The sequence below is a fragment of the Protomyctophum bolini genome, assembly GCF_963924005.1.
Source record: "Protomyctophum bolini genome assembly, chromosome: 11".
Lineage (NCBI taxonomy): Eukaryota > Metazoa > Chordata > Actinopteri > Myctophiformes > Myctophidae > Protomyctophum > Protomyctophum bolini.
The window spans coordinates 15,908,090-15,930,348 of NC_137872.1; the positions used below are offsets into that span (position 1 = coordinate 15,908,090).

Genomic DNA, 22,259 nt, shown 5'->3' on the forward strand with positions numbered 1-22,259 from the left:
ATGATGATTAGTTAATTCCATCTTAATACAAATCTGATCTTATTTCCTGGGTTCACTTCCCGCTGGGGACGCTGTTGGCGCTGGGTGCGTGTTCACTCTTCCACGTCATCAGTGCCCATAGCCTAGATGGCGTTGGCGAAATGGCCTTTCTGTGGGGAGTTTGCATGTTCTCCCCGTGTCCCCGAGGGCAAAAAACATGCAGTAATCCTGGTCTCTAAAACTGCCTCCCCCTGGCCAGCCGGGGCGCCTGATGGTATTTCCTTTTCATCGTATTATACTTAGGGTCTCGTGTCAAGTATTTGATGTGACAACATTACAACATTACAGCTGCCGTCACAATTCCAGGCATTTGTGCCATAATCTCTCGAATTAATGCGTAATCTATAAAATACCACAGTAAGCACTTTTGTAGCTCAAAGCACGCTGACGTTATATATATACTGCTGCCGCTTTGATCACAAAACATGCGATAAGGGAGACCGCCGCATATGTGAGGGATTTGGGAAATATGGCATAAAACGCATGCAGATTTATTGTTACTGTACGTATGCACTATATTGTGAATACGATTCCCGGGCTTGTGGCTTACGTTATGCCACACATTGTCAACGAACATAAAGCCTGCTGTCCAACTGAATGACCCGGCTCAAAGTTATTTTCATCAAAGGAATTCAAGACTTAACCACTTCCCTTGTCTACATAAAACATCTCAAACATTCATTCACTGAAACATTCTAGATTAGAATGATCTATAGCTGACACTTTTATCCATAGAGGAACGTGTTGTATTTGTCACTCATGTGCATGAGCATGTGCGTGCGTGCGTGCGTGCGTGCGTGCGTGCGTGCGTGCGCACGCACGCACACACACACACACACACACACACACACACACACACACACACACACAAAACAACAAACAATAGGATGGTGATTTTATGAATGGCATTTTCGACATTCTTAACCATAATCAAGCAATGTTTCATGTGCGCAAAACACTGGTGCATAATAAAGTAAAGTAACCCTATAACCCCTGGCATATAATCTCACACTAACCTAAACTAAACTCTAGTCCTCACGACAATGTCTCAAATGCTGCTATACTTGTGTGGACATTTGGCGCTCATAAGTATAGCAACACACACACACACACACACACACACACACACACACACACACACACACACACACTGCCGTGCCACCAGACTCATAATCCACTCCAGTTGCAAAAAAAAACCTTGTTCTGTTCTGACGGCAGTCCAATCATAGCACTGGCCTATAATTGACAGTGTGTGGTGGTGGTCGGTCGGCCTTGGCCTTGGTGAGACTGCCATATTAACGGCGTGTCTCTCTCTCTCTCTCTCTCTGCAGTGAGTTGACTAACGGGGGGATGCGTGCAGGGGGATTGAAATAGACCCGACTGTGATGGCAGCTCATCGCCGCTGACCCATTTTAGCAGGTCATGATTGGGCTGAGAGAGAGAGAGAGAGAGACGTCGTGCGGGTGACGGGGAGACGGGTAATAGATAACCAGCGTGGGAGGACAGGAACGAGCGATGGTGACGAACGGCAAATGCCGGTGAAAAAAGGAGGGGTTCAGAGAGAGAGCTAGGGGGAGGGGCTTGGGGGCAGGGGCTGGGGGCGGGTGGAGAATGAGTCCATTGCACATTTATCAGCCTGCGCTCGCCTTTTTTATTTTTTGAATGTAACATCACGTCAGGTGTGGTGGCGAGCGGCCATGGTGTGTGTGTGTCACAGTGTGTGGTGTGATTTATTAGAACGGGGCGTTCTGCACTATACTCCATTAGAAGTGGGTCAATGGAGTAGCAGGTGCAAAATTATGCAAACATACACTCTCTGCAACAGGTGCGAACCTGCTCTCTTTCTCTCTCTCACACACACACACACACACACACACACACACACACACACACACACACACACACACACACACACGCACGAATGCGCACACAACATTACAGCTGCTGTCACAATTCCAGTCATATGTGGCATAATCTCTCAAATTAACGCATAATCTAAATCTATACAATACCTCAGTAAGCACTTTTGTAGTCCAAAGAACACTTGCTGGGGCTTTGATCACAAAACACGCAGCAGCTTATATGAGGGATTTGGAAAATATGGCATGAAACGCATGCAACACACACACACACACACACACACACACATGCAATCGTGCACACACACACACACACACACACACACACACACACACACGCACGCGCGCCCACATAAATTAAGAGTCGTCAGTGCAGTGCAACATGGTATGCTCAGATCAATAAATATTATCTGTGTTTTAACCTATTACTTCTGTGTGTGTGTGTGTGTGTGTGTGTGTGTGTGTGTGTGTGTGTGTGTGTGTGTGTGTGTGTGTGTGTGTGTGTGTGTGTGTGTGTGTGTTGCATGTGAATATCCGTGTATAAATGTGTCTGCTTGTGTATGCTTCCTCTGTCTTCTGTGTGCATGTGTGTGTGTACATGCATGCGTGTGTTCCTCTGTGTTTTGTGCGTGTGTTCCGTGCGTGCGTGCGTGCGTGCGTGCGTGCGTGCGTGCGTGCGTGTGTGTGTGTGTGTGTGTGCACGTGCGCGCATGCACGTGTCAGGTGGAACCAGCTGGATCTGGGCATTGTGTTGTTGTCAGTGATGGGGATCACTCTGGAGGAGATCGAGATCAGCTCTGCCCTCCCCATCAACCCCACCATCATCAGGATCATGAGAGTACTGAGGATAGCACGAGGTACACGCACGCACGCACACACACACACACACACACACACACACACACACACACACACACACACACGTTTGTATTACTATACGTGTGAGGACATCTACATTTCAGGATTTTATGAATGCCAGCAGCTTGTAGATCTAAACACCATGATTTGTGGGGGATTGTCTCTTGACAATTACAGTTGATGTGTGAGTGTGAGCCCAGCCCGCTGCTATTTACAGATACAGTAACTGCTTCCTTAACTGTAGCCTATATGCTCGACTCAGTTCCTTATGCAACTCTCTGGTATAAAGGACTCTGTGTCATTGTTTTATTTCCATAGTGTCAAATAATACAGATGGTTTCCTAAAAGCTCCCAAAACAAGCCTGCTTACTACGGCGTCTTTGTGATGGGGCAATATTTGCTCCAAAATAAAGCCTTTATGAACAGAAATAAGTGGTTGCGGTGGGCTTTCAGCTAGTAGTAAAACAAGTAATTCCAGCTATATGACAGGCGGGATTTGGTTTGGGAGTTTGACTGCTTGACACCTTTATTTTACACCAAATGCGGTGATTTCAGACGCAATCATGTGCACCTTATAGTGTACTGTAGCTGCTATGAGCGGCTTTGAGCTAGTAGAAAGTATTACCAAGTATACCACTGGGTTTAGAAAGACCACCTAGACCTGTGATTCTCAACCTGTGTGAGGATATAAGTGAGAAGTGGGCCTCAACAAAAACTGGCAAAACACTCTGAGTGATTGTAATGATGATCTAATATGAATTCAGACAGAAACACTCGCATCACAAGTTTTTTATTGCAACAAAAGTTAAACTTGGCGTTAAAAGCTCCGCTCTGCGAGATATTCTCTGAATTTTGTCAAAGCAAAATCATGGAATGTTAGCAAAACCCCCCATGGGTATACAATAACAGCATATATACTGTTAATGAGATTAACTTGAGTCATGCAAACTTTAAACATACAACTTGAATGCGTTTTAACATAAAGCCATAGAACATTGAATCAGATTAGAGCTATGCAACATTTCAACATTCAGTTTGCATGTTTGAGCAATACGTAAGCAATACATTGACATTGATATTTAGCTTGAATCAGCAGACATAAATTCAAGTATTTGTGCATATGCCAGGCTCTTGGGCCTATATTAGACTCTGATCAAAAGGTGGAGGCTGGGGTGGTAAATAAGTAAGTAAAGTTTATTTATAGAGCACCTTTCACAGACAATTACAGTCACAAAGTGCTTTAACAACAATAAAATGAAAACAAGTCAATAAAACAAATTAACCCATTCTGACCTGAGATCAGATTCATACGAGGTTTCCACTGGACACACACTGGTCTGATCAACCCATTCTGACCTGAGATCAGACTCTAAAAATGTCAGTCGTTCTTCGATTTTTCAAAAATAGCAGACCTACAAGCTCGTAGCGCGCAACTCGGTGGCGCGCTATGAGCTTGTAGATCTGCTATTTTTCAATAGCTAAAGCATAACATAGTGCTAACACCAAAATGGGTGCCCGCCCAGAATGGGTTAAGAACTAAATCATTAATAAAGTAAGACAAAATAAAGCAATCAACATTTAACCAGGCCGGCTATGGAAAGGCCTGTTTAAAAAGGTGAGTTTTTAACAGTCCTTTGAAAATGTCCACAGAGTCCACAGTTCTTAGGTGGAGTGGAAGCTCATTCCATAGCCTAGGGGCAAAACCTGCAAAGGCTCGATCGCCTTTGGTTTTCCGCTTTGTCTGAGGAACAACCAGCAAAGCCTGTGATGTGGATCTCAGTGCCCTGCTGGGCACATACGGCTGGAGCAGGTCAGAGAGATAAGGAGGTGCCTGGCCATGGAGTGCTCGTTGTGTAATGACTAGAGTCTTAAAATGTATTCTGTAATTAACTGGGAGCCAGTGTAGGGAGGCAAGGACGGGTGTTATATGACAGGATCTCCTGGACCTGGTCAGCAACCTAGCAGCTGTATTCTGAACCAGTTGTAGGCGACCTAATGCGGTTTTAGACAGACAGGTAAACAGAGAATTACAGTAATCAAGACGTGATGACACAAATGCATGAATAATAGTTTCTAACTCCGGGTGTGAAACAACTGATCTTAGTTTGGCAATGTTACGAAGGTGAAAAAAGCAGGTGCGCGATACAGGCAAGCACAGGTGGAGGAAAGCTTTGCCAACAGAAGCAGTGCCGTAATTAAACGGACCGTCTTGTTGAGGGAATGAGGGGTAATTGCCATGGAGTATGGAAGTGTGACATAATGATCAGCTGAGATGTGAATATGGAATAGGAAGCTATAAGCTGATTGATACAATCAGCTGACTGACACTGATCACACCTGAGGCATTCAGACTAACATGTCCCTGTATGAACTAACACTTTGCTACATATAATGTGTTCCAAGGTGGAACACATTCATTTGATTGATCATTAAAGGTCATTACACACTGGCAAATTGGCGACGCGATATATTCGTGCGAATAATTCGCATTTAAAAAAAAACAATTGAAGTCCATGCAAACTTCCACATCAGTGGCGAATGTGCGAAAATGCGACCGTTTTCGCTCTTTATTTGTTCGCTCTGGTGTTTTCGCAGGCGAACTGCAACATGCAATATTTCGCATTTTTAGATCGCTTATTCGCATCGCGTCGCTAATTCGCCAGTGTGTAATGACCTTTAGTCTGAAAATGCATGCGACCCACTCAGCACGTTGGATGCTTTGGGCCCTGATCCGGGAAAGGTTGAGAACCAATGGCCTGGTGTGTGTGTGTGTGTGTGTGTGTGTGTGTGTGTGTGTGTGTGTGTGTGTGTGTGTGTGTGTGTGTGTGTGTGTGTGTGTGTGTGTGTGTGTGCGTGTGCGTGTGCGTGTGCGTGCGCGTGCGTGCGCGTGCGCACGTGTTCACCTGTGTCACACTGCGTGTAAATTTAGAACTGACCTTTTCGCAGAGCTTGATGTCTTCCATTTAGGCTGTAATTGAACCAGAGGGAAGTTCCCTCAAATGGCCACATTTACATCTCTCTTTCTTTCATCCCCCTGTGTGTGTGTGTGTGTGTGTACGTGCGTGTGTGTGTGTGTGTGTGTGTGTATGTACATGGGTGTGTGTGTGTGATACCCACAGTATTGAAGCTACTGAAGATGGCTACGGGAATGAGAGCCCTCCTGGATACGGTGGTCCAAGCCCTTCCGCAGGTAACACACACACACACACACACACACACACACACACACACACACACACACACACACACACGGTGTGGAGTTGGGTCGGACCCACGGTTGTCCAGAACCACCCCAAAAAGGCCTCTGCCCGGGCTCTGGACAGGGCCTCTGCCCGGGCTCTGGACAGGGCCTCTGCCCGGGCTCTGGACAGGGCCCCTGCCCGGGCTCTGGACAGGGCCTCTGCCCGGGCTCTGGACAGGGCCCCTGCCCGGGCTCTGGACAGGGCCCTGCCTGGGCTCTGGACAGGGCCCTGCCTGGGCTCTGGACAGGGCCTCTGCCCGGGCTCTGGACAGGGCCCCTGCCCGGGCTCTGGACAGGGCCCCTGCCTGGGCTCTGGACAGGGCCCCTGCCTGGGCTCTGGACAGGGCCTCTGCCTGGGCTCTGGACAGGGCCTCTGCCCGGGCTCTGGACAGGGCCCCTGCCTGGGCTCTGGACAGGGCCCGGGCTCTGGACAGGGCCCCTGCCTGGGCTCTGGACAGGGCCCGGGCTCTGGACAGGGCCCCTGCCTGGGCTCTGGACAGGGCCCGGGCTCTGGACAGGGCCCCTGCCCCGGGCTCTGGACAGGGCCCCTGCCTGGGCTCTGGACAGGGCCTCTGCCTGGGCTCTGGACAGGGCCCCTGCCTGGGCTCTGGACAGGGCCCCTGCCTGGGCTCTGGACAGGGCCCCTGCCCAGTGCCCATGCAGTGTCCATACTGTATGGAGCTGGCTTGTTCTGACATCATTCTGACGTCTGCTTAGACTACATATTTGGGCATTCCTGACAAAGAACTCCATATATGAGCATAAAAGGTACACAGACATAATATCTGGGAGGGCCATGCATTTCCAACTTGCATCGTTCCAAGTAGGCCAGTGCCCAACGGCCACCGCTGTAGAGGCTCCAATGGGCACCGCTCTAGTAGCATTAATATAAAGAAAATAATGTACAACAAAACTGTGTTTTTTTCCCTTTAAAACCTTGAAAAATGAGTTGTCATTGTGATACGTAGAATCTTTCAAGTACACTACGTTCGCTCCATTGATCCAAGCCCAAGGACACAGTCGTTTGATTGATCAATCATTACAATAAACATTCTCTTGACGCCGCATGCGGCCCACCCATCTGATGCACACTCATCTTAAGTGGTCAGATGGGTGGGCAGCGAGCGCCTTCAAGATCCGAAAAGGTCGGGGAACTGTCCACAACTGACCATAGACATAAAACAAGTGTGGTGTGGTGAGAGAGGGTGAAGAGGTGAGGAAAAACAGATTTCTCATCTTTCTCTTCCATTGATCCCCCCCTCATTAACATTGGGCCCAAGGGTCCCTGGGAGGTAATTAAAACCAGAGCTAATTAAACAGGTCCAGAAGGTCTGCCCATGTGTGTGCGTACAGTATACACACGTGTTTGAGTGTGTATGTGTGCTGGTGAGCAAACATACAGTATACTTATATACAGTATATTTGGGAGAAATAACCCCCCCACACACACACACACATACCCCAAAATTACAGCAAAATTAAAACAAACTACCCCATTTTTTTAACGGGCCGTGCAGCCCAGGGGGGCCCTGATATTTGTCTAGGCCGGGGGGCCCTTGGGAGGTTAAATCCGGCCCTGCATGGTGGCGAGGGAGAGAGAGAGAAAAACTTAACAAAGCGCTAGACAGTATACTCGAGGCGAGGTCTTGCAATTTATCACTGTGCAAATGAAATGGCATGCTGCCAATGCTACCTCATTACCCGATGCGGAGCTATTGATGGGGATATTGACATTTCAACAAAGGCATCAGCACAGCAATGAAACAAAGGGACGGTTTCTCTCATACAGTACATACGTATACTGCTACATAAAAGCATAATTTACTCTGTGCACGAGAGGCGACACTGTACACCATAATATGGCCTCATGTGGCTTATTGCTTTGCTAAAACTGTTACCAAGCATGAGAATGAAACGTACCTCCAAATTAAAACCGTTTTCTGCACAAACAAGGCCCGGTGGTGGAAAGTTTACTTTACTTGTGTATGCCCATTTTTCCATACTTTACATTAAGTGTATGGATAAAATTAAATGGTGAAATCAAAACAAAATAAGACAAATTAAGTGTTCGAGGAAATAATGTGGACGATAGAAGAAATTCTATCGTCTATAGGAAGGTCATTATTATATATTTTGTAGACAAGTATATGTTTTCAGATGTAATTTAAAAGACAACGCTACAGTATGACTTTGCTATAGCGTCAACTCCTCAGACAGGGCATTGCACAGCATGGGTTCACCCATAGTCATGACGTGAGTCTCCAGTAACTGCATGGAAGCAAAAGACACAAAAACATAGTGTTTAGCCATTGTAATTGTGAAATGAACAAAAGTGTTGTTAAATAAAAAAGGTTTTTGTAAATCAAAACTGACAACCAAACGTGACGCTCTTGTTTGCCATATAATAGTGATGTAATGTGGTCACAGGTGCGTATTTACAGAGCCATTCACGACCGCTTTGAACACGGCCAGACAATCATAATCAAGGACCGGGACTAATGACAATCCGTTTCATGATGTGAGATTTAGGATTGTTGACTCCTGTGCTCTGTAGCCGGTGAACGCGGCAAGAGAGGGCGAGGGAAGGACAGAGATCCATATGCTTGTACCAAATGGGAGGTGAGCTTAATAGCTCCTTGACTGATCTCAGCAGAAATCCATTCCAGGGGCCACATAAGGGGGTCACATAAGATGCAGTGAGCCAAAGCCACCGGCCTCCACCCCCCACTGTGGTGTAATGGCTGCTGCACGCTGTTGGCTAACTTTAACAGCCCCAGCTGTAGCGCTTAACATCCACACTAAAGTCCACGACTGATCTTGTTCTCTCTCTCCTATCGGGGGATTGGTTGATAAGCCTCGTCCCACGGCAGATGTGGGAATGTCGTCTTTAATTGGTGGGAAAAAAACTTCATTAGTGATTGTCCTCGTTTATCCTTTGCTCGGCAATTCTGGTTATTTATTTATATGTTTTTGTGGGTGTGTTTTCCTCTGCCAAATGCACCAACCTCATGTCTATGTCCCGGCTTACACTAATAGTATACAATTAATTGAATGATACAGGCTTCATCCATTTGGGTCACGTCGATCTAGTTTCTTTGTGTCTATACATCTGCTTACTTCATTTAAAGCTGCCTGCTTAAAGCTCTACTGAGTAGTGACTAAAGTTATTAAAGGTAATACCAAGTTCAACATGTAAGTACTTTCTACTGAAGTGCCTCCAACTCTCTCCCCTAAGTGGATTCATACAGGCCTATAACCTGGATTTTTGCCTTTACTAGCCTACGTAGCCCTGTACTGCTGCGACTGACTAATTTCTTGCTGCTCATTTTACTTATCCTCGCAAGTGACAAGTGATACATTTTGACTATTTTCTTTTTGTATCCGAAAAACATTTATTGGACTGAAATCCCATGTGCGTCTATAGCTAACAGCTTGACTTGGCTCATGTTTCCACAGCGCTCTATCCTTCCAGATTAGCATTACTGTCTTCTGCTTCATCCAACGCTCTCTTCCCAAATTCTCCCAAGAACAAGTATTGTTATATTGCTGTTCCAGCCTGCAGTGGAGCAAACAAGAGCCTCAAACAAGTGTCTGCTTAACACAGATTGACTCGTGTGAAGTCTCTTTCTTCTCCTCGTGCATTATCCACACTGTCTCTGATGTCCATGGAGGAAATCCCTAGTTCTCCCTGCATTATAATCTGACAGAGTTAAAGCTCTCTTTTGGACAAGGACAATTATAGTAACATGTTTGGTTCTTGGAGGAAAACAATGCCTTTTACTATTCCCAGCGGAGCGATGACGGCGCAGCGCCAGCGTGTGACATTGATCACTTGGCTAGGGGGACTTTGTCTCTAAAAAATACATTAATACTTGTCTTGAATGTTTACTGTGCGACACGATCACCTTTTAGCTGTGGTTTGGAGGAGTGCCACAACATCAAATATAGGTTACAGTATGCACTATGTATGCACTATGTATGCACGTGCATACACGTGTTTTGGACTTCAGTGAGTTATCTGCAGGGTTGGCATGCATCTGGACTTATTTCAATATACTAAATACTATATACTATACTAAATATTATAACAACTTAATTTCTTTGCAAAATATGACTGCGTGGCCTAATAATAGCTGGCATGGCAAAGAACAAAGCCACGTAACTTGCAAAATACTGCTCTGTTTTGGCTGTTATAGGCAGTTTTGTCTGTGTGTGTGTGTGTGTGTGTGTGTGTGTGTGTGTGCACGCTACAGGTGGGTAACCTGGGCCTGCTATTCATGCTGCTGTTCTTCATCTACGCCGCCTTGGGAGTGGAGCTCTTTGGAGAGTTGGGTGAGTGATGTGACTCACTCTACAATAAAAAAATCACAGACATGAATTCAAAACAAATTAAATTATAAGAAGAAATCTAAGAAAAATCGCCTTGTGAGCTTGTAGATCGGCTATGTTCACTAGTTTGGGTCCCTGAGAGACATCAAAGTGGTCTTTTGGGTCACAGGCTCAAACGTTTGGGAACCACTGCACTATATCATTGATTTTCAAACCTTTTCCATTTCAAGGACCCCTCCCCCCCCCTAGCTCCCACTCCCTCATTATTGAAGGCTTACATTTTTAAGCCATGGTGGACCCCCACTTGACACATTTGTTTTTAGTATCTGACACTAATCTAGGGGGTCTGCAACCTTTGTGAAACAGTGTCATGGTTTTATTTTTTAGATAGTCAGTGTGCCATATGCCAAACATTAATTTTAATGACAGCACATCAATAAAACGCAAGACTCTTGCACACATAAAGGCGACACGTGTGTCCATCAAGACCAAACGATGGCCTGATAATAATAATGTTGAATAAATAAACTCCCGCACACTGTCTTCAAATGCAGTTGAAAAGGTTTGAACAGGAAACGTTGTGATTTCCCATTAAAACTTTTTCGACTGCATTTTGTGTGCGGGAGTTTTTCCTTTTTTCAATGACACCACATCAAAAATGATTGTCCACGAATATAACTTTTCCCTTCTTTTTTTAAATATTTTGTTTCACATTGTTATAATGATCATTAGACTATTTCCCAGACTCCTTCCCCAGTCAGAGTTCAGAGTTTTAATGAACATAGAAATATGTGCAGCAGGATGTCATTTTCATACACATGTGAGAGACTTCATTTAGTTGACTAATTTTTTTTTTTAAATAGTTTATTTTTAACCAAAATCTGTTCTGGGATAATTTATGAATACAAATGTTTCCATTAGTTTTCAAAACAAGTTTGGAACTGAAGCTTGTTTGCCTTCACACAAAACGTCCTATCAATAATCATTATAATCTTTATATCCCGAGGGCATATTTGTCTTTATAATCAGTTTTGCATACATTTGTAAGGGATACGCTCTTAAAAAAAAGAAAAGAAACACTGTCCCTAGGCTACAGCACAGATTGGTGACTCTAGCCTTATGTTGCCTTTAACAATGACCATTTGATCTCAGTATTAAACTTAAACCTTTTTCTGAGAATAGATCCTATCCCTGGGATACCGCCAAACTACAGTACTGTACGTCATTCCTAATTTCAAATGCATATGATTTCCCACTTATGTGATTAATCAGATAACGACTTTTGCACATGCTAGCATGCTATGGTCATGACACTGAGATAGCTTAATCTTCTTACTTCACCCTCTCACATATCTCTTCCGTTCCATCAACACTTTCTTTGTTTCGGCTTTCCTTCGGTCAGAGTTAAACAGAATCCTTCGATTGATAAAAACGAACTTCTTCCTTCTAAAACGTCCACAACAAAGTGTGACGCGATAATCTAAAATAAAATCCCTCGCTTTCTCTAGATGTGGCTAGCAGTAATACATCTCGGAAGACGAGAAGGATTAGTGCCAAATATGGCTTTATCAAGGAAGAAGGTTTATTACATCCACAAATGGGTCCTGACTCCCGACCCAGGAAACACTGAGTTAAACAATGCTAATACTAATCCATTTGTTCCATGTGTCCTCATCAATGTATAACACAGACTCTTTGTTCTCTCCTCCTCAGTGTGTAACGCAGACTATCCGTGTGAGGGTATGAGTCGTCACGCCACTTTTGAGAACTTTGGCATGGCCTTCCTTACTTTGTTCCAAGTCTCCACTGGTGACAACTGGAACGGCATCATGAAGGTACCATTACATCAGTTACAAACACAGTGGTTAAACAGATTTTGATGCTATTATTAATAAGTAATTTTGCTGGGGGACCCCCTGGAGCCTCCTCAAGGACACCTGGGGGTCTCAGGACCAAACCGCTGCAATAGGCGAATGTCTATGTGTCCCTGAGAATGACACTTAACCCCTGGCTGGTCCCTTCCCCTGAACTGAATTTCCCCCACGGGATGTGATAGATATACAATAATAATGGCTGTTATGTAACCTGACTCCATGGTCCACATAGTAACAGATTGGAGCTTTAGCTGCATGAGATATTCACACGAGCTGCTGTTAAATCTACATTAATTTGCATGAACAACACTCGCTCAAAGCTGCAAGCAAAGAGTGCCACAGATTCATGAGTCTGACTCTGTGGAGTCGTTTAAGCACCCAGGGTGAGCATTATGTACACGTTTCCAGTTGACAGTTGTTGGAAGCACAATAAAAGAAAGCTTTATTGACTGTTAAGTCAAGTTGGAAGTCCGTAAAGTCTCAATCACTGTCAATAAATCCTCCCCACAAAGTACACAGATTAGAGCCTTGGTTTTCTGGATTTTAGTCTCCAGACAGTTGTTCATGTTTACAAATATTGATTGAACTGTGCAAGTTCAATCACATTACAGTATGATGCATATTGAATGAATTTGGTCTGAGGAGTCTTGCTTTGACATCATTGACCGATCATAAAGTGCAAGATGTCATTGTCATGGATTTTTAAAGAGAGAGCTATTGTTGCTTGGCGCACAAACACATTAAGGTGGCAGGCGTCTTTGTTAATCAATTGATCTGTGAATCAAATGTACGCCTGCCCTGAAGCTTCTAAAATTGATTAGAAAGAATGTGAAATAGGACCTGGAAGTACAACCCTGACACACTGTTAAGCACATTATCCCTGGCATCAATATTTTGGGACATGTCATTGGCTGTTTTCACCATTTGTCATATAAGACAAAGTATATAGACGAGATAAATATGTGAATGTTTCAACATACAGTATACTGTAGAACTAGAAAACGTTATTGTGGGCCAGCAATGTTTGGAATTAATTCACTATAGAGGTGAGTGAAATCTGTTGAAGTTCAGGGATTAATGTAGATGAAGTTATTGCACAATAATGTTGATTTGTGGGACTATAGACCAATGTGAAAAGGGTGGCATTTCGTCCTCTGCCTTGCACAGCAATTGGACTCATGATTTGAGGCATTTTGTTCAAAGCGAGCCACTCTTGAAAACTTTGTCTTGGAGATTAGTTGTTCACAGACGGATGGACACACACACACACACACACACACACACACACACACACACACACACACACACACACACACACACACACACACACTGGCGGAGACAATGAAACCAAATTATTTATTTCAAAGAGGAAAATGGAAGTAGCCTAGAGACACCAAACCATAAAGGTCCCCTGCTTGTTTATAGAACAGGAAGTATAGCCTTCACAGAATCCATGCACAGTACACAGTGTGCGAATGGTACTGTACCATTTGCTCAATTTAAAAACACAGATGGATGGACCATGAGACAAGAGGTGGGAGAACAAGAATTAGCTGTGTACTTGAAATGAAATCAGTCCCTTCTATACATCCTCTTCCTGGCTATATTCATCATCTTCTCTATTAACCAGCTCAGTGGCCTTGTGGTTAGAGTGTCCGCCCTGAAACTGGGAGGTTGGGGTTTGATCCCCGGCCGGGTCATATCAAGGACCGACAAAATGGGACCCAGTGACTCCCTGCTTGGCACTCAGCATCAAGGGTTGCATTGGGGGGTTAGATCAGCTACGAATTATTCCAGAGCGTGGCACGGCTCCAAGAGATGTATGGGTCAAATGCGGAGAACAAATCTCGCATATAGCAATGTATGTGACTAATAGTAGGACTCTAACCTTTAACCTATTCACCCTCTTCCTCGCTGTCCATCATCTTCCTCGCTGTCCATCATCTTCCTCGCTGTCCATCATCTTCCGGCTATCCATCAGTCTACAGTTCCAGCCATATTTAACGATCGCAGGAAAGTGCTGGCTCAGCAATAGGATCCTGCCTTTGTAGATGGAGCACGTGCGCAAGTGTGTGTGTGTGTGTGTGTGTGTGTGTGTGTGTGTGCGCGCGCGCACGCACACACACACACACACACACACACACACACACACTGTCCATGCAATCTGTTATGGGAACTCAGTCAGTAAAGAGAAAAAGACAATTAATTGAGGCAAGAGAAGCGTTTCAAGGATTGAGTCATTATTATTGAGGTATACCATCAATTGGTGATCACATACCGGTAACTTACATTCAATGTATCCACAGTTGAGATGTATTGGAAATCCATAGTATGTGTCACACTGAACATGTAAAAACAGAGTCTTCATATACACTTTCTTAAGTCCAACCCCTAGCCCCCTCACGGGAAGTCTAAGGCAATAAGGATTTACATCAGGTAATCAAGGCTATAACAAGAGAGAAGAAACACAGTAAAACACAGCTGTGTTTTACAGCTACCCTAAGGTACTTCTTAAATGTTTCACCTCGAAATTCCTTGACAACACCACACACACACACACACACACGTGAAATTCCATGCAGTTCCGAGTACACACGCACACCTGGTATCTCGTCACTTCTGCCAGCAGTCGTCCACTCCACTCCACTCCCGGGCATGCTGCGATGGTATTGGGTAATATGGTGGAGTGTGACAGGGCAGACAATTAAGCACACAATGGAAGAGGTGGGGAGGTATAGGGGTGGACTGCAGAGCGGGCTAGCCGCGGCCACAGATGGTACCTCTCGGGCGGAGAGCGTTGTCATTTCACTGTCAAATTACCACCTGTGCGGTGAAAACTGGGCAAAGCACTGCAAGGGAGCGGGCGAGTGGGGGACCAGTCGCACGCTGATGAGAGGGAATGAGAAGGAATCATGTGAGTGCAGAAAGCCTGCGCGAAAGAAATCAGCATGGGTGGAGGTTATGCTTATGTTCCTATGGTTTTTAATGAGGAACTGCATGGGAGGGCAATTGAGGAAGGGGGGCATGTTGGTTTGTTACGCTCTCTGTTCTCTAAGGGGACAATTTGTAAAGAAAATGGCATGAAGAAAAGAGTGACTGAGTGGGTTGGGAGAAGTTGCAAGATTTGGCAAAAAGGAGGGAGGGAAAAAGAGGAAGAATAGTACGAGAGGAACTGTGTGAGAAGGAGCGCAGTGTGTAAATGTCACGTCAAATTAGGCAAATAAGAGCGTGGCTGCGGCTCAGAGGGCTTACGTTGTTTTGTGTGGTCACAGCCAGGGCGAGATAGATAGTCTGCTTCCCCCAGAAAGCACTTGTCACTTTGGTTAAGCTCAGAATGAACTCTGCTGTGCAAATGTTAACCAGAGGCGAAAACCACAAAATAAATGCTTTGCTGAAGACAGAATTGCATTGTGTCGCGGGAGAGAGACAATTCAGTGCAGTGTCTCGTTGACAAGTATATTCCTGTTCCTCCAGAGACTGTGGGGTAAAATCTCTTCCATTGTAGGGATAAATGTGCTTATCGCTGTAATGATATGCAGTAAGTGTGGTCTGTGGTATAAGGCACACACTTCGGTGACATCAAGACCAGATGCCGACTTGTTTTGCATGCTCCTTCCCGACAATTCAGTCATCTTTTGTACACTCTCAGAGTTAAATTCATGTGCAGTAGGTGTCACGGTGTAAGGCTGTTCTCTACAATACAGCTCTAATGCAGAATGGTACAGTAGGTAGGTATGTCTATGGAACGGAGCAACTTGCCCTTTCTCCACGGCAGTAGGAGGTCGAGCAAACAAAAAGGTGTCAAAGGTGAGAAAAGTTCAACTTTGCTGCTGCATGGCGAGACAGAGCAGCAGCAAACCAGAAGGGCACTGTGCTCTGAAGTAGGCTACATAATGTACAGTACCACACTATACTGCACAGCCTATTCCTTCAAATAAATGTAGACATTGTATGCAAGAAAGGTGGTCTCGAAATGAAATAGGTACAGAATCACTGCTCTCCAGGCGTCTTTGAGGGGGTCCCCAACAAAATGTCTTAACCACTGATACATTTTTCAGAAAACTGTCCGGATTTACAAGACATTTTGGTCACTTTTTGAGTGTCTGCCGTCCACCCCTCTCCCACAACAACCACCCTCCTACCTATATCCCCCGCTATAGGACACGTTGCGGGAGTGCCCGCCGGACAACGGCCTGGACGTGGACTACGCCTGCAACCCCAGCCTGCAGTTCATCTCGCCACTGTACTTTGTCTCCTTCGTGCTCACCGCCCAGTTCGTGCTCATCAACGTGGTGGTGGCCGTGCTGATGAAGCACCTGGACGACTCCAACAAGGAGGCCAAAGAGGAGGCGGAGATGGACGCCGAGATTGAGCTGGAGCTGGCCCAGGGCACCCTCTGCTGCATGGGCGCCCCCGGCTGCGGGGGTGGGGGGGCTTCGGGGCCGCCGCCTGAGACCAAGGGAGGCACCGGAGGAGCCGGCGGACGGCCGGCGCCGAGGAAGGAGAAGGAGAAGGTGGGCGGAGGCGGAGGCGCGGGAGAGAAGAAGGGAGGAGGAGAGGCGGGGCAGAAGACGCACCACCACCATGTGGCCACCATGCACCCGCCGGGCCCGCTCAGCGCCAGCAACTCCTCCAGCCGCAAGATGTACTCCCCTGCACAGGTGAGCGTGGAGCTGTGGGTGTGGGTGGGTGTGCGTGCGTGCGCAAGTGTGTGCGTGCGTGCGTGCGTGCGTGTTTAAGTGAGATGGCTGCATGCAGCACCACGAGGGTAGGGACTGTGTGTGCGTGTGCGTGTGCGTGTGCGTGTGTGTGTGTGTGTGTGTGTTTGTGTGTGTGTGTGTGTGTGCGCGCGTGAGCGTGCGCGCCTTCCTGTGAGCTTGCTCCAGTGTATCAAGCTTTAGCTCATGCAGAAGAAAGTGGTGTTCAAGACAAAGAAAATGCTATAGAGGATAACAATGGAGGGATACTTCATAGTGTAAATGGCTCTGACATGAGAGAGAGAGAGAGAGAGATTAATGTATCATTGTTTTATTGCGTTCATTGTGCATTTGATGGACAGTTCTTTGATAATTCACGCCTTTTATGTTGCTTATGCAGCCTTTATGAAGAGGCAAGGAAAGGTCATGCGAGCTTAGATAATTATGCATATACAAATTCAGAAAAGAACAGAAAGAAAGGCTTGGCAAAAAAAGTTGAAAGTAATGGCAGCAGTTTTACAAGAAAGCGCCAATAGCAAATAGCAGTAATCACTGCAGCAAGTTGAATACGTCTCACCACATGACGTCGCTGTCGGGCAAAACCATTACTTTTCAGGGGGGAAAAATAAGCTGTGTTCCAAAGTAGTTATTTGTTAACTAATATGTTAATGATTTTCATTGGTTCAGTATTCATAAAACGCACGAGACACACTTTCACTTTCAAAACAAATTAAAAAACGCCCGATGCGTTGTGAGTTTGTGTCACACTAATTACAGCATGACGTGCTGTAATTTCTTCTTCTAGGTGAGTCGCACACTTCCATGCCTGATCTTCTTGTTCAAACTCAGCTCCCTTGTTTCCAGCGCTCTCTCTGTAGCCATGGTAACCCTGGTGGACATGAAAACACGACTCAGTGTAATCACCTTTTTCAATTAAGCCGTTTATTTTCCTATTTAAGACGTATTAACCTTTCGTTACACCCATGGGACTATGTGAGTAAACGTGCATATTACATTCCCAGAGCTAGCTACTATTTCAGCTACGCATGCCCCCAGCCACACACGCACATGTGTGTGTGTGTGTGTGTGTGTGTGTGTGTGTGTGTGTGCGCGCTCACACACACACTATTTCTCAACCTTTTTTATTATTAGTAATGAAATTCCTAATGATAGGATGAGAGCACACACACACACACACACACACACACACACACACACACACACACACTGAAAGATGAGTCATCGCCCTGCACCTGCCACGATGCCGTCTACCTTTGGGAAGCTAAACTTGGCTGTATGGAGCCATTTATAGCCTGCTGTGTTGACTGACAAAAGAACTTACGTAATACAGACCAGTTGCTCTCTCTCTCTCTCTCTCTCTCTCTCTCTCTCGTCTCTCTCTCTCTCCCCCCTCCCTCTCCCCATCGCTCTCTCTCTCTCTACCCCCCTCTCTCTCTCTCTCTCTCTCTCTCCCCTCCCTCTCCCCATCCTCTCTCTCTCTCTCTCTCTCTCTACCCCTCTCTCTCTCTCTCTCTACCCCCCCTCTCTCTCCTCTTTCTATCTCCCCCTCCCCCTCCCTCTCCCCATCTCTCTCTCTCTCTCTCTCTCTCTCTCTCTCTCTCTCTCTCTCTCTCTCTCTCTCTCTCTCTATCTCCCCCTCCCTCTCCCCATCTCTCTCTCTCTCTCCCTCTCCCCATCTCTCTCTCTCTCTCTCTCTCTCTCTCTCTCTCTCTCTCTCTCTCTCTCTCTCTCTCTCTCTCTCTCTCTCTCTCTCTCTCTCTCTCTCTCTCTGGTGCTAGGGGGACCTGGAGGATTAACGCAATTTGTTGGCAGCTCCTAGTGTTTTGTGTTGTGAGAGTGTGCTGCTCTACACATACTGTATGTATGTATGCATGCTAGTGTGTATTTGGAAGGAGCTTGATACTAGCACATCATAGTATTTGGAAGGAGCTTGTTCATGTGTACTATCTGATAGTACATCATAGTATTTGGAAGGAGCTTGTTCATGTGTACTATCTGATTGCACATCATAGTATTTGGAAGGAGCTTGTTCATGTGTACTATCTGATAGCACATCATAGTATTTGGAAGGAGCTTGTTCATGTGTACTATCTGATTGCACATCATAGTATTTGGAAGGAGCTTGTTCATGTGTACTATCTGATTGCACATCATAGTATTTGGAAGGAGCTTGTTCATGTGTACTATCTGATTGCACATCATAGTATTTGGAAGGAGCTTGTTCATGTGTACTATCTGATAGCACATCATAGCCAGAGGTAATCATTTCAATTTCAATTTCAATTTAGGCATTTAGCAGACGCTCTTAATCCAGAGCGACTTACATTAAGCAAGAACAAAAAGCATGGGAATACATCACATAAAGACATTTATCATGAAACATGCGTAGCTAAGAAAGTAACAGTGGAATATCTATAATGAAACTATACATATAAGCTATACATCTATACTACTATGCTACACAATTGTACTATGACGTGCTATGACTACATACAATGCACTTATGCTGTCTACATAACATGCTATAAGTCTGTATCAAATGCTATCTAAGTCTACAGAATTGCTATCTAAGTCTGTATCAAATGTCTGTATCAAATGCTATCTAAGTCTACAGAATTGCTATCTAAGGGGGTGGGGTAAGTGCTATGGGCCATGATGGAGTCTGAAAAGGTGGGTTTTCAGACTACGGCGGAAGATTGGGAGTGATGCTGCAGTTCTGACTGCAATGGGAAGTGCATTCCACAGTTTTGGAGCCAGAAGGGAGAAGAGTTTGGGACGTGTGGAGCGTTGTCCCGGCGTTTTTAGTGAGGGTACTTCCAGCTTCCCTGCGTTGGCTGATCTGAGTGAGCGGGAGGGTTTGTAGGGTTCGATCATACTTGCAAGATATGGGGGAGCCATACCTTTGGTTGCTTTGAATGCCAGCATCAGAGTTTTGTATTCTGTGCGGGCAGCGACCGGGAGCCAGTGGAGGGAGCGGAGCAGGGGGGAGACATGTGAGAATTTTGGCTGGTTGAAGACCAAGCGAGCTGCAGCATTTTGGATCAGCTGGAGAGGCTTAAGTGCACATGCTGGTAGGCCAGTAAGGAGGGAGTTACAATAGTCAAGTTTTGACAAGACTGTTGTCTGGATTAGGAGCTGGGCTGATTCTTGGGTGAGGAATGGTCTAATTCGTCGTATGTTATAGAGTGTGAACCTACAGGATCGAGTGACAGCTGTGATGTGAGTTTTGAACGAGAGCTGACTGTCCAGGACAACACCAAGATTCCTGGCTGTTGGGACAGACGTTACCAGGGCGTTGTCTATGGAGATAGTTAGCTCCCGCATAGGGCAGGACTTAGCTGGGAAGAAGAGAAGCTCAGTCTTGTCTGGGTTCAGTTTGAGGTGGTTGGAGGACATCCACTGTGAGATGTCAGCCAGGCATGCTGTGATGCGCTCTTCCACCTGAGTGGCAGAGGGGGGGAAGGATAGAAACAGTTGTGTGTCATCGGCGTAGCAGTGATAGGATATATTGTGAGCAGAGATGATAGTGCCAAGGGATTTAGTGTACAGTGAGAAAAGGAGGGGACCAAGAACCGATCCCTGTGGGACCCCAGTTTGGAGGGTTCGGGGGGATGATAACAGGCCTTTCCAGGAAACCTGGTAGGTCCGGTCGGTGAGGTAGGAAGAGAACCACTTTAGTGCCGTTCCACCGATGCCTAGATCCGCTAGGGTGTCTAGGAGCAGCTGGTGGTTCACTGTGTCAAATGCTGCCGATAGGTCTAGGAGGATCAGTACTGCAGAGTGGGAAGCAGCTTGGGCAGCATGTAGTGCTTCTGTGACTGCCAGCAGGGCAGTTTCTGTGGAGTGGGCCTTCTTAAATCCGGACTGGTTGGGATCCAGCAGGTTGTGCTGTGAGAGATGGAGAGAGAGCTGGTTGGAGACAACACGTTCTAATGGTTTTAGAAATAAATGAAAGGAGTGATACCGGTCTGTAGTTCTTGACATCTGAGGGGTCAAGAGTTGGTTTCTTGAGGAGTGGTGTTACTCTGGCTGACTTGAGGGCAGATGGGACGCAGCCTGAGGTTACTGAGGTGTTGATGATGGAGGTGATGAAGGGGAGCAGATCAGGTGTGATGGTCTGGAAGATTGGAGACGGGACAGGGTCAAGAGGACAGGTGGTAGGTCTAGAGGATGTCACTAGTTGTAGAACCTCGTCTGGGGAAAGAGGAGAGAAGGAGGACATGCATGGTATGTTGGGGTTAGTGTTGGTTGAGTCAGATGCCACTTTATGTGGGAGGGGAGGAAAGGAGCTGCTGATATCATCAACCTTCTTCTCGAAGTAGTTGACAAAAACCTCAGCAGTGAGGGATGCAGGTTGAGTGGGGGGAGGGGGTTTAAGGAGGGAGGAGAAAGTGGAGAAGAGCTTCCTGGGGTTAGAAGTGCAGGATTGGATTTTGGTGTGGTAGAAAGAGGTTTTAGCAGTGGTTAATCATTTGAATTGAAACTGTCAAAGCTGTTGTAATACAACAACAAAATGAGTCAGGGTGAGTCATTTACAACATATACACATGTAGCCTATAGTAGTTTTTTAGATAGCTTTGTGTAGCTTTAATTGAAGTTCCACTGAAAGAAATTTAAACATAAGCACAGAATATGAGAATGAAGAATTATCTTTTGCTAATTTGTGCAGCAGAGATGAAAACTGTAATCTCAAGGGGACGATTTATAATAATAACTCAAAATGAAAGAATTGTTTTTCAAAGTGCACTGCGTAAATGTACTACATAAGATTTGTACTGCAAAGTGAAATATCCAGTTTTAGACTACAAACATAACAAAACGGACACATAAAGGTACGGATGTGACACATAAAGAACACTCAACATTTTACCATGTGGTGAAAATGTGTTACTGAGGGAATGGCAGAGTTTCTATAGAAGGAAAATGAGGGACGAAAAGGAGACAAAGGAGCAAGTAGAAAGGAGTATACGACTATACGATATAGCAGCTAATTAATTTCAGCTGTCTCTGTTCCCTGAAGACTTTGCATTGCATATTGGCCACCGCAGTCAATCAAACAATGTTTCAATACTAGCCACCCAGCCCATACAACGTTGCATGTGGACTGGCTGAGTTCTGTATGTGCCTGCCTGCGTGCGTGGTGTGTTCGTGTGTTCGTGTATAAGAGTGGCCGGTGCTATCCACGCGAATAGAGTACTTGTATTTATAGAAGCCATTAATGTGTGGTGGGGCAGCCATAGCTGAGTGAGTAGAAGGTAATCAGAAGGTCCCTGAGCAAGACAGTAACCATCTTCCACGCTTCATCATGGCCATCTGAGCAATCATCAGCTGGATAAAGCAT

At 45.7% G+C, this 22,259-nt stretch overlaps 1 protein-coding gene across 1 annotated transcript in view; it reads left to right on the forward strand.

Annotated features, from left to right (window-relative positions):
- Positions 1-22,259, forward strand: part of LOC308323308 (voltage-dependent T-type calcium channel subunit alpha-1I-like) — a gene marked incomplete at its 3' end in the record, with an annotated part of 202,182 nt that overhangs the window by 163,077 nt on the left and 16,846 nt on the right. Inside the window, exons 30-34 of the mRNA XM_080775029.1 lie at positions 2,622-2,755; positions 5,876-5,946; positions 10,251-10,329; positions 12,040-12,161; positions 16,361-16,861. Of these exons, the coding sequence (XP_080631155.1) occupies positions 2,622-2,755; positions 5,876-5,946; positions 10,251-10,329; positions 12,040-12,161; positions 16,361-16,861 (907 nt within the window). The remainder of the gene's footprint in view (positions 1-2,621; positions 2,756-5,875; positions 5,947-10,250; positions 10,330-12,039; positions 12,162-16,360; positions 16,862-22,259) is intronic.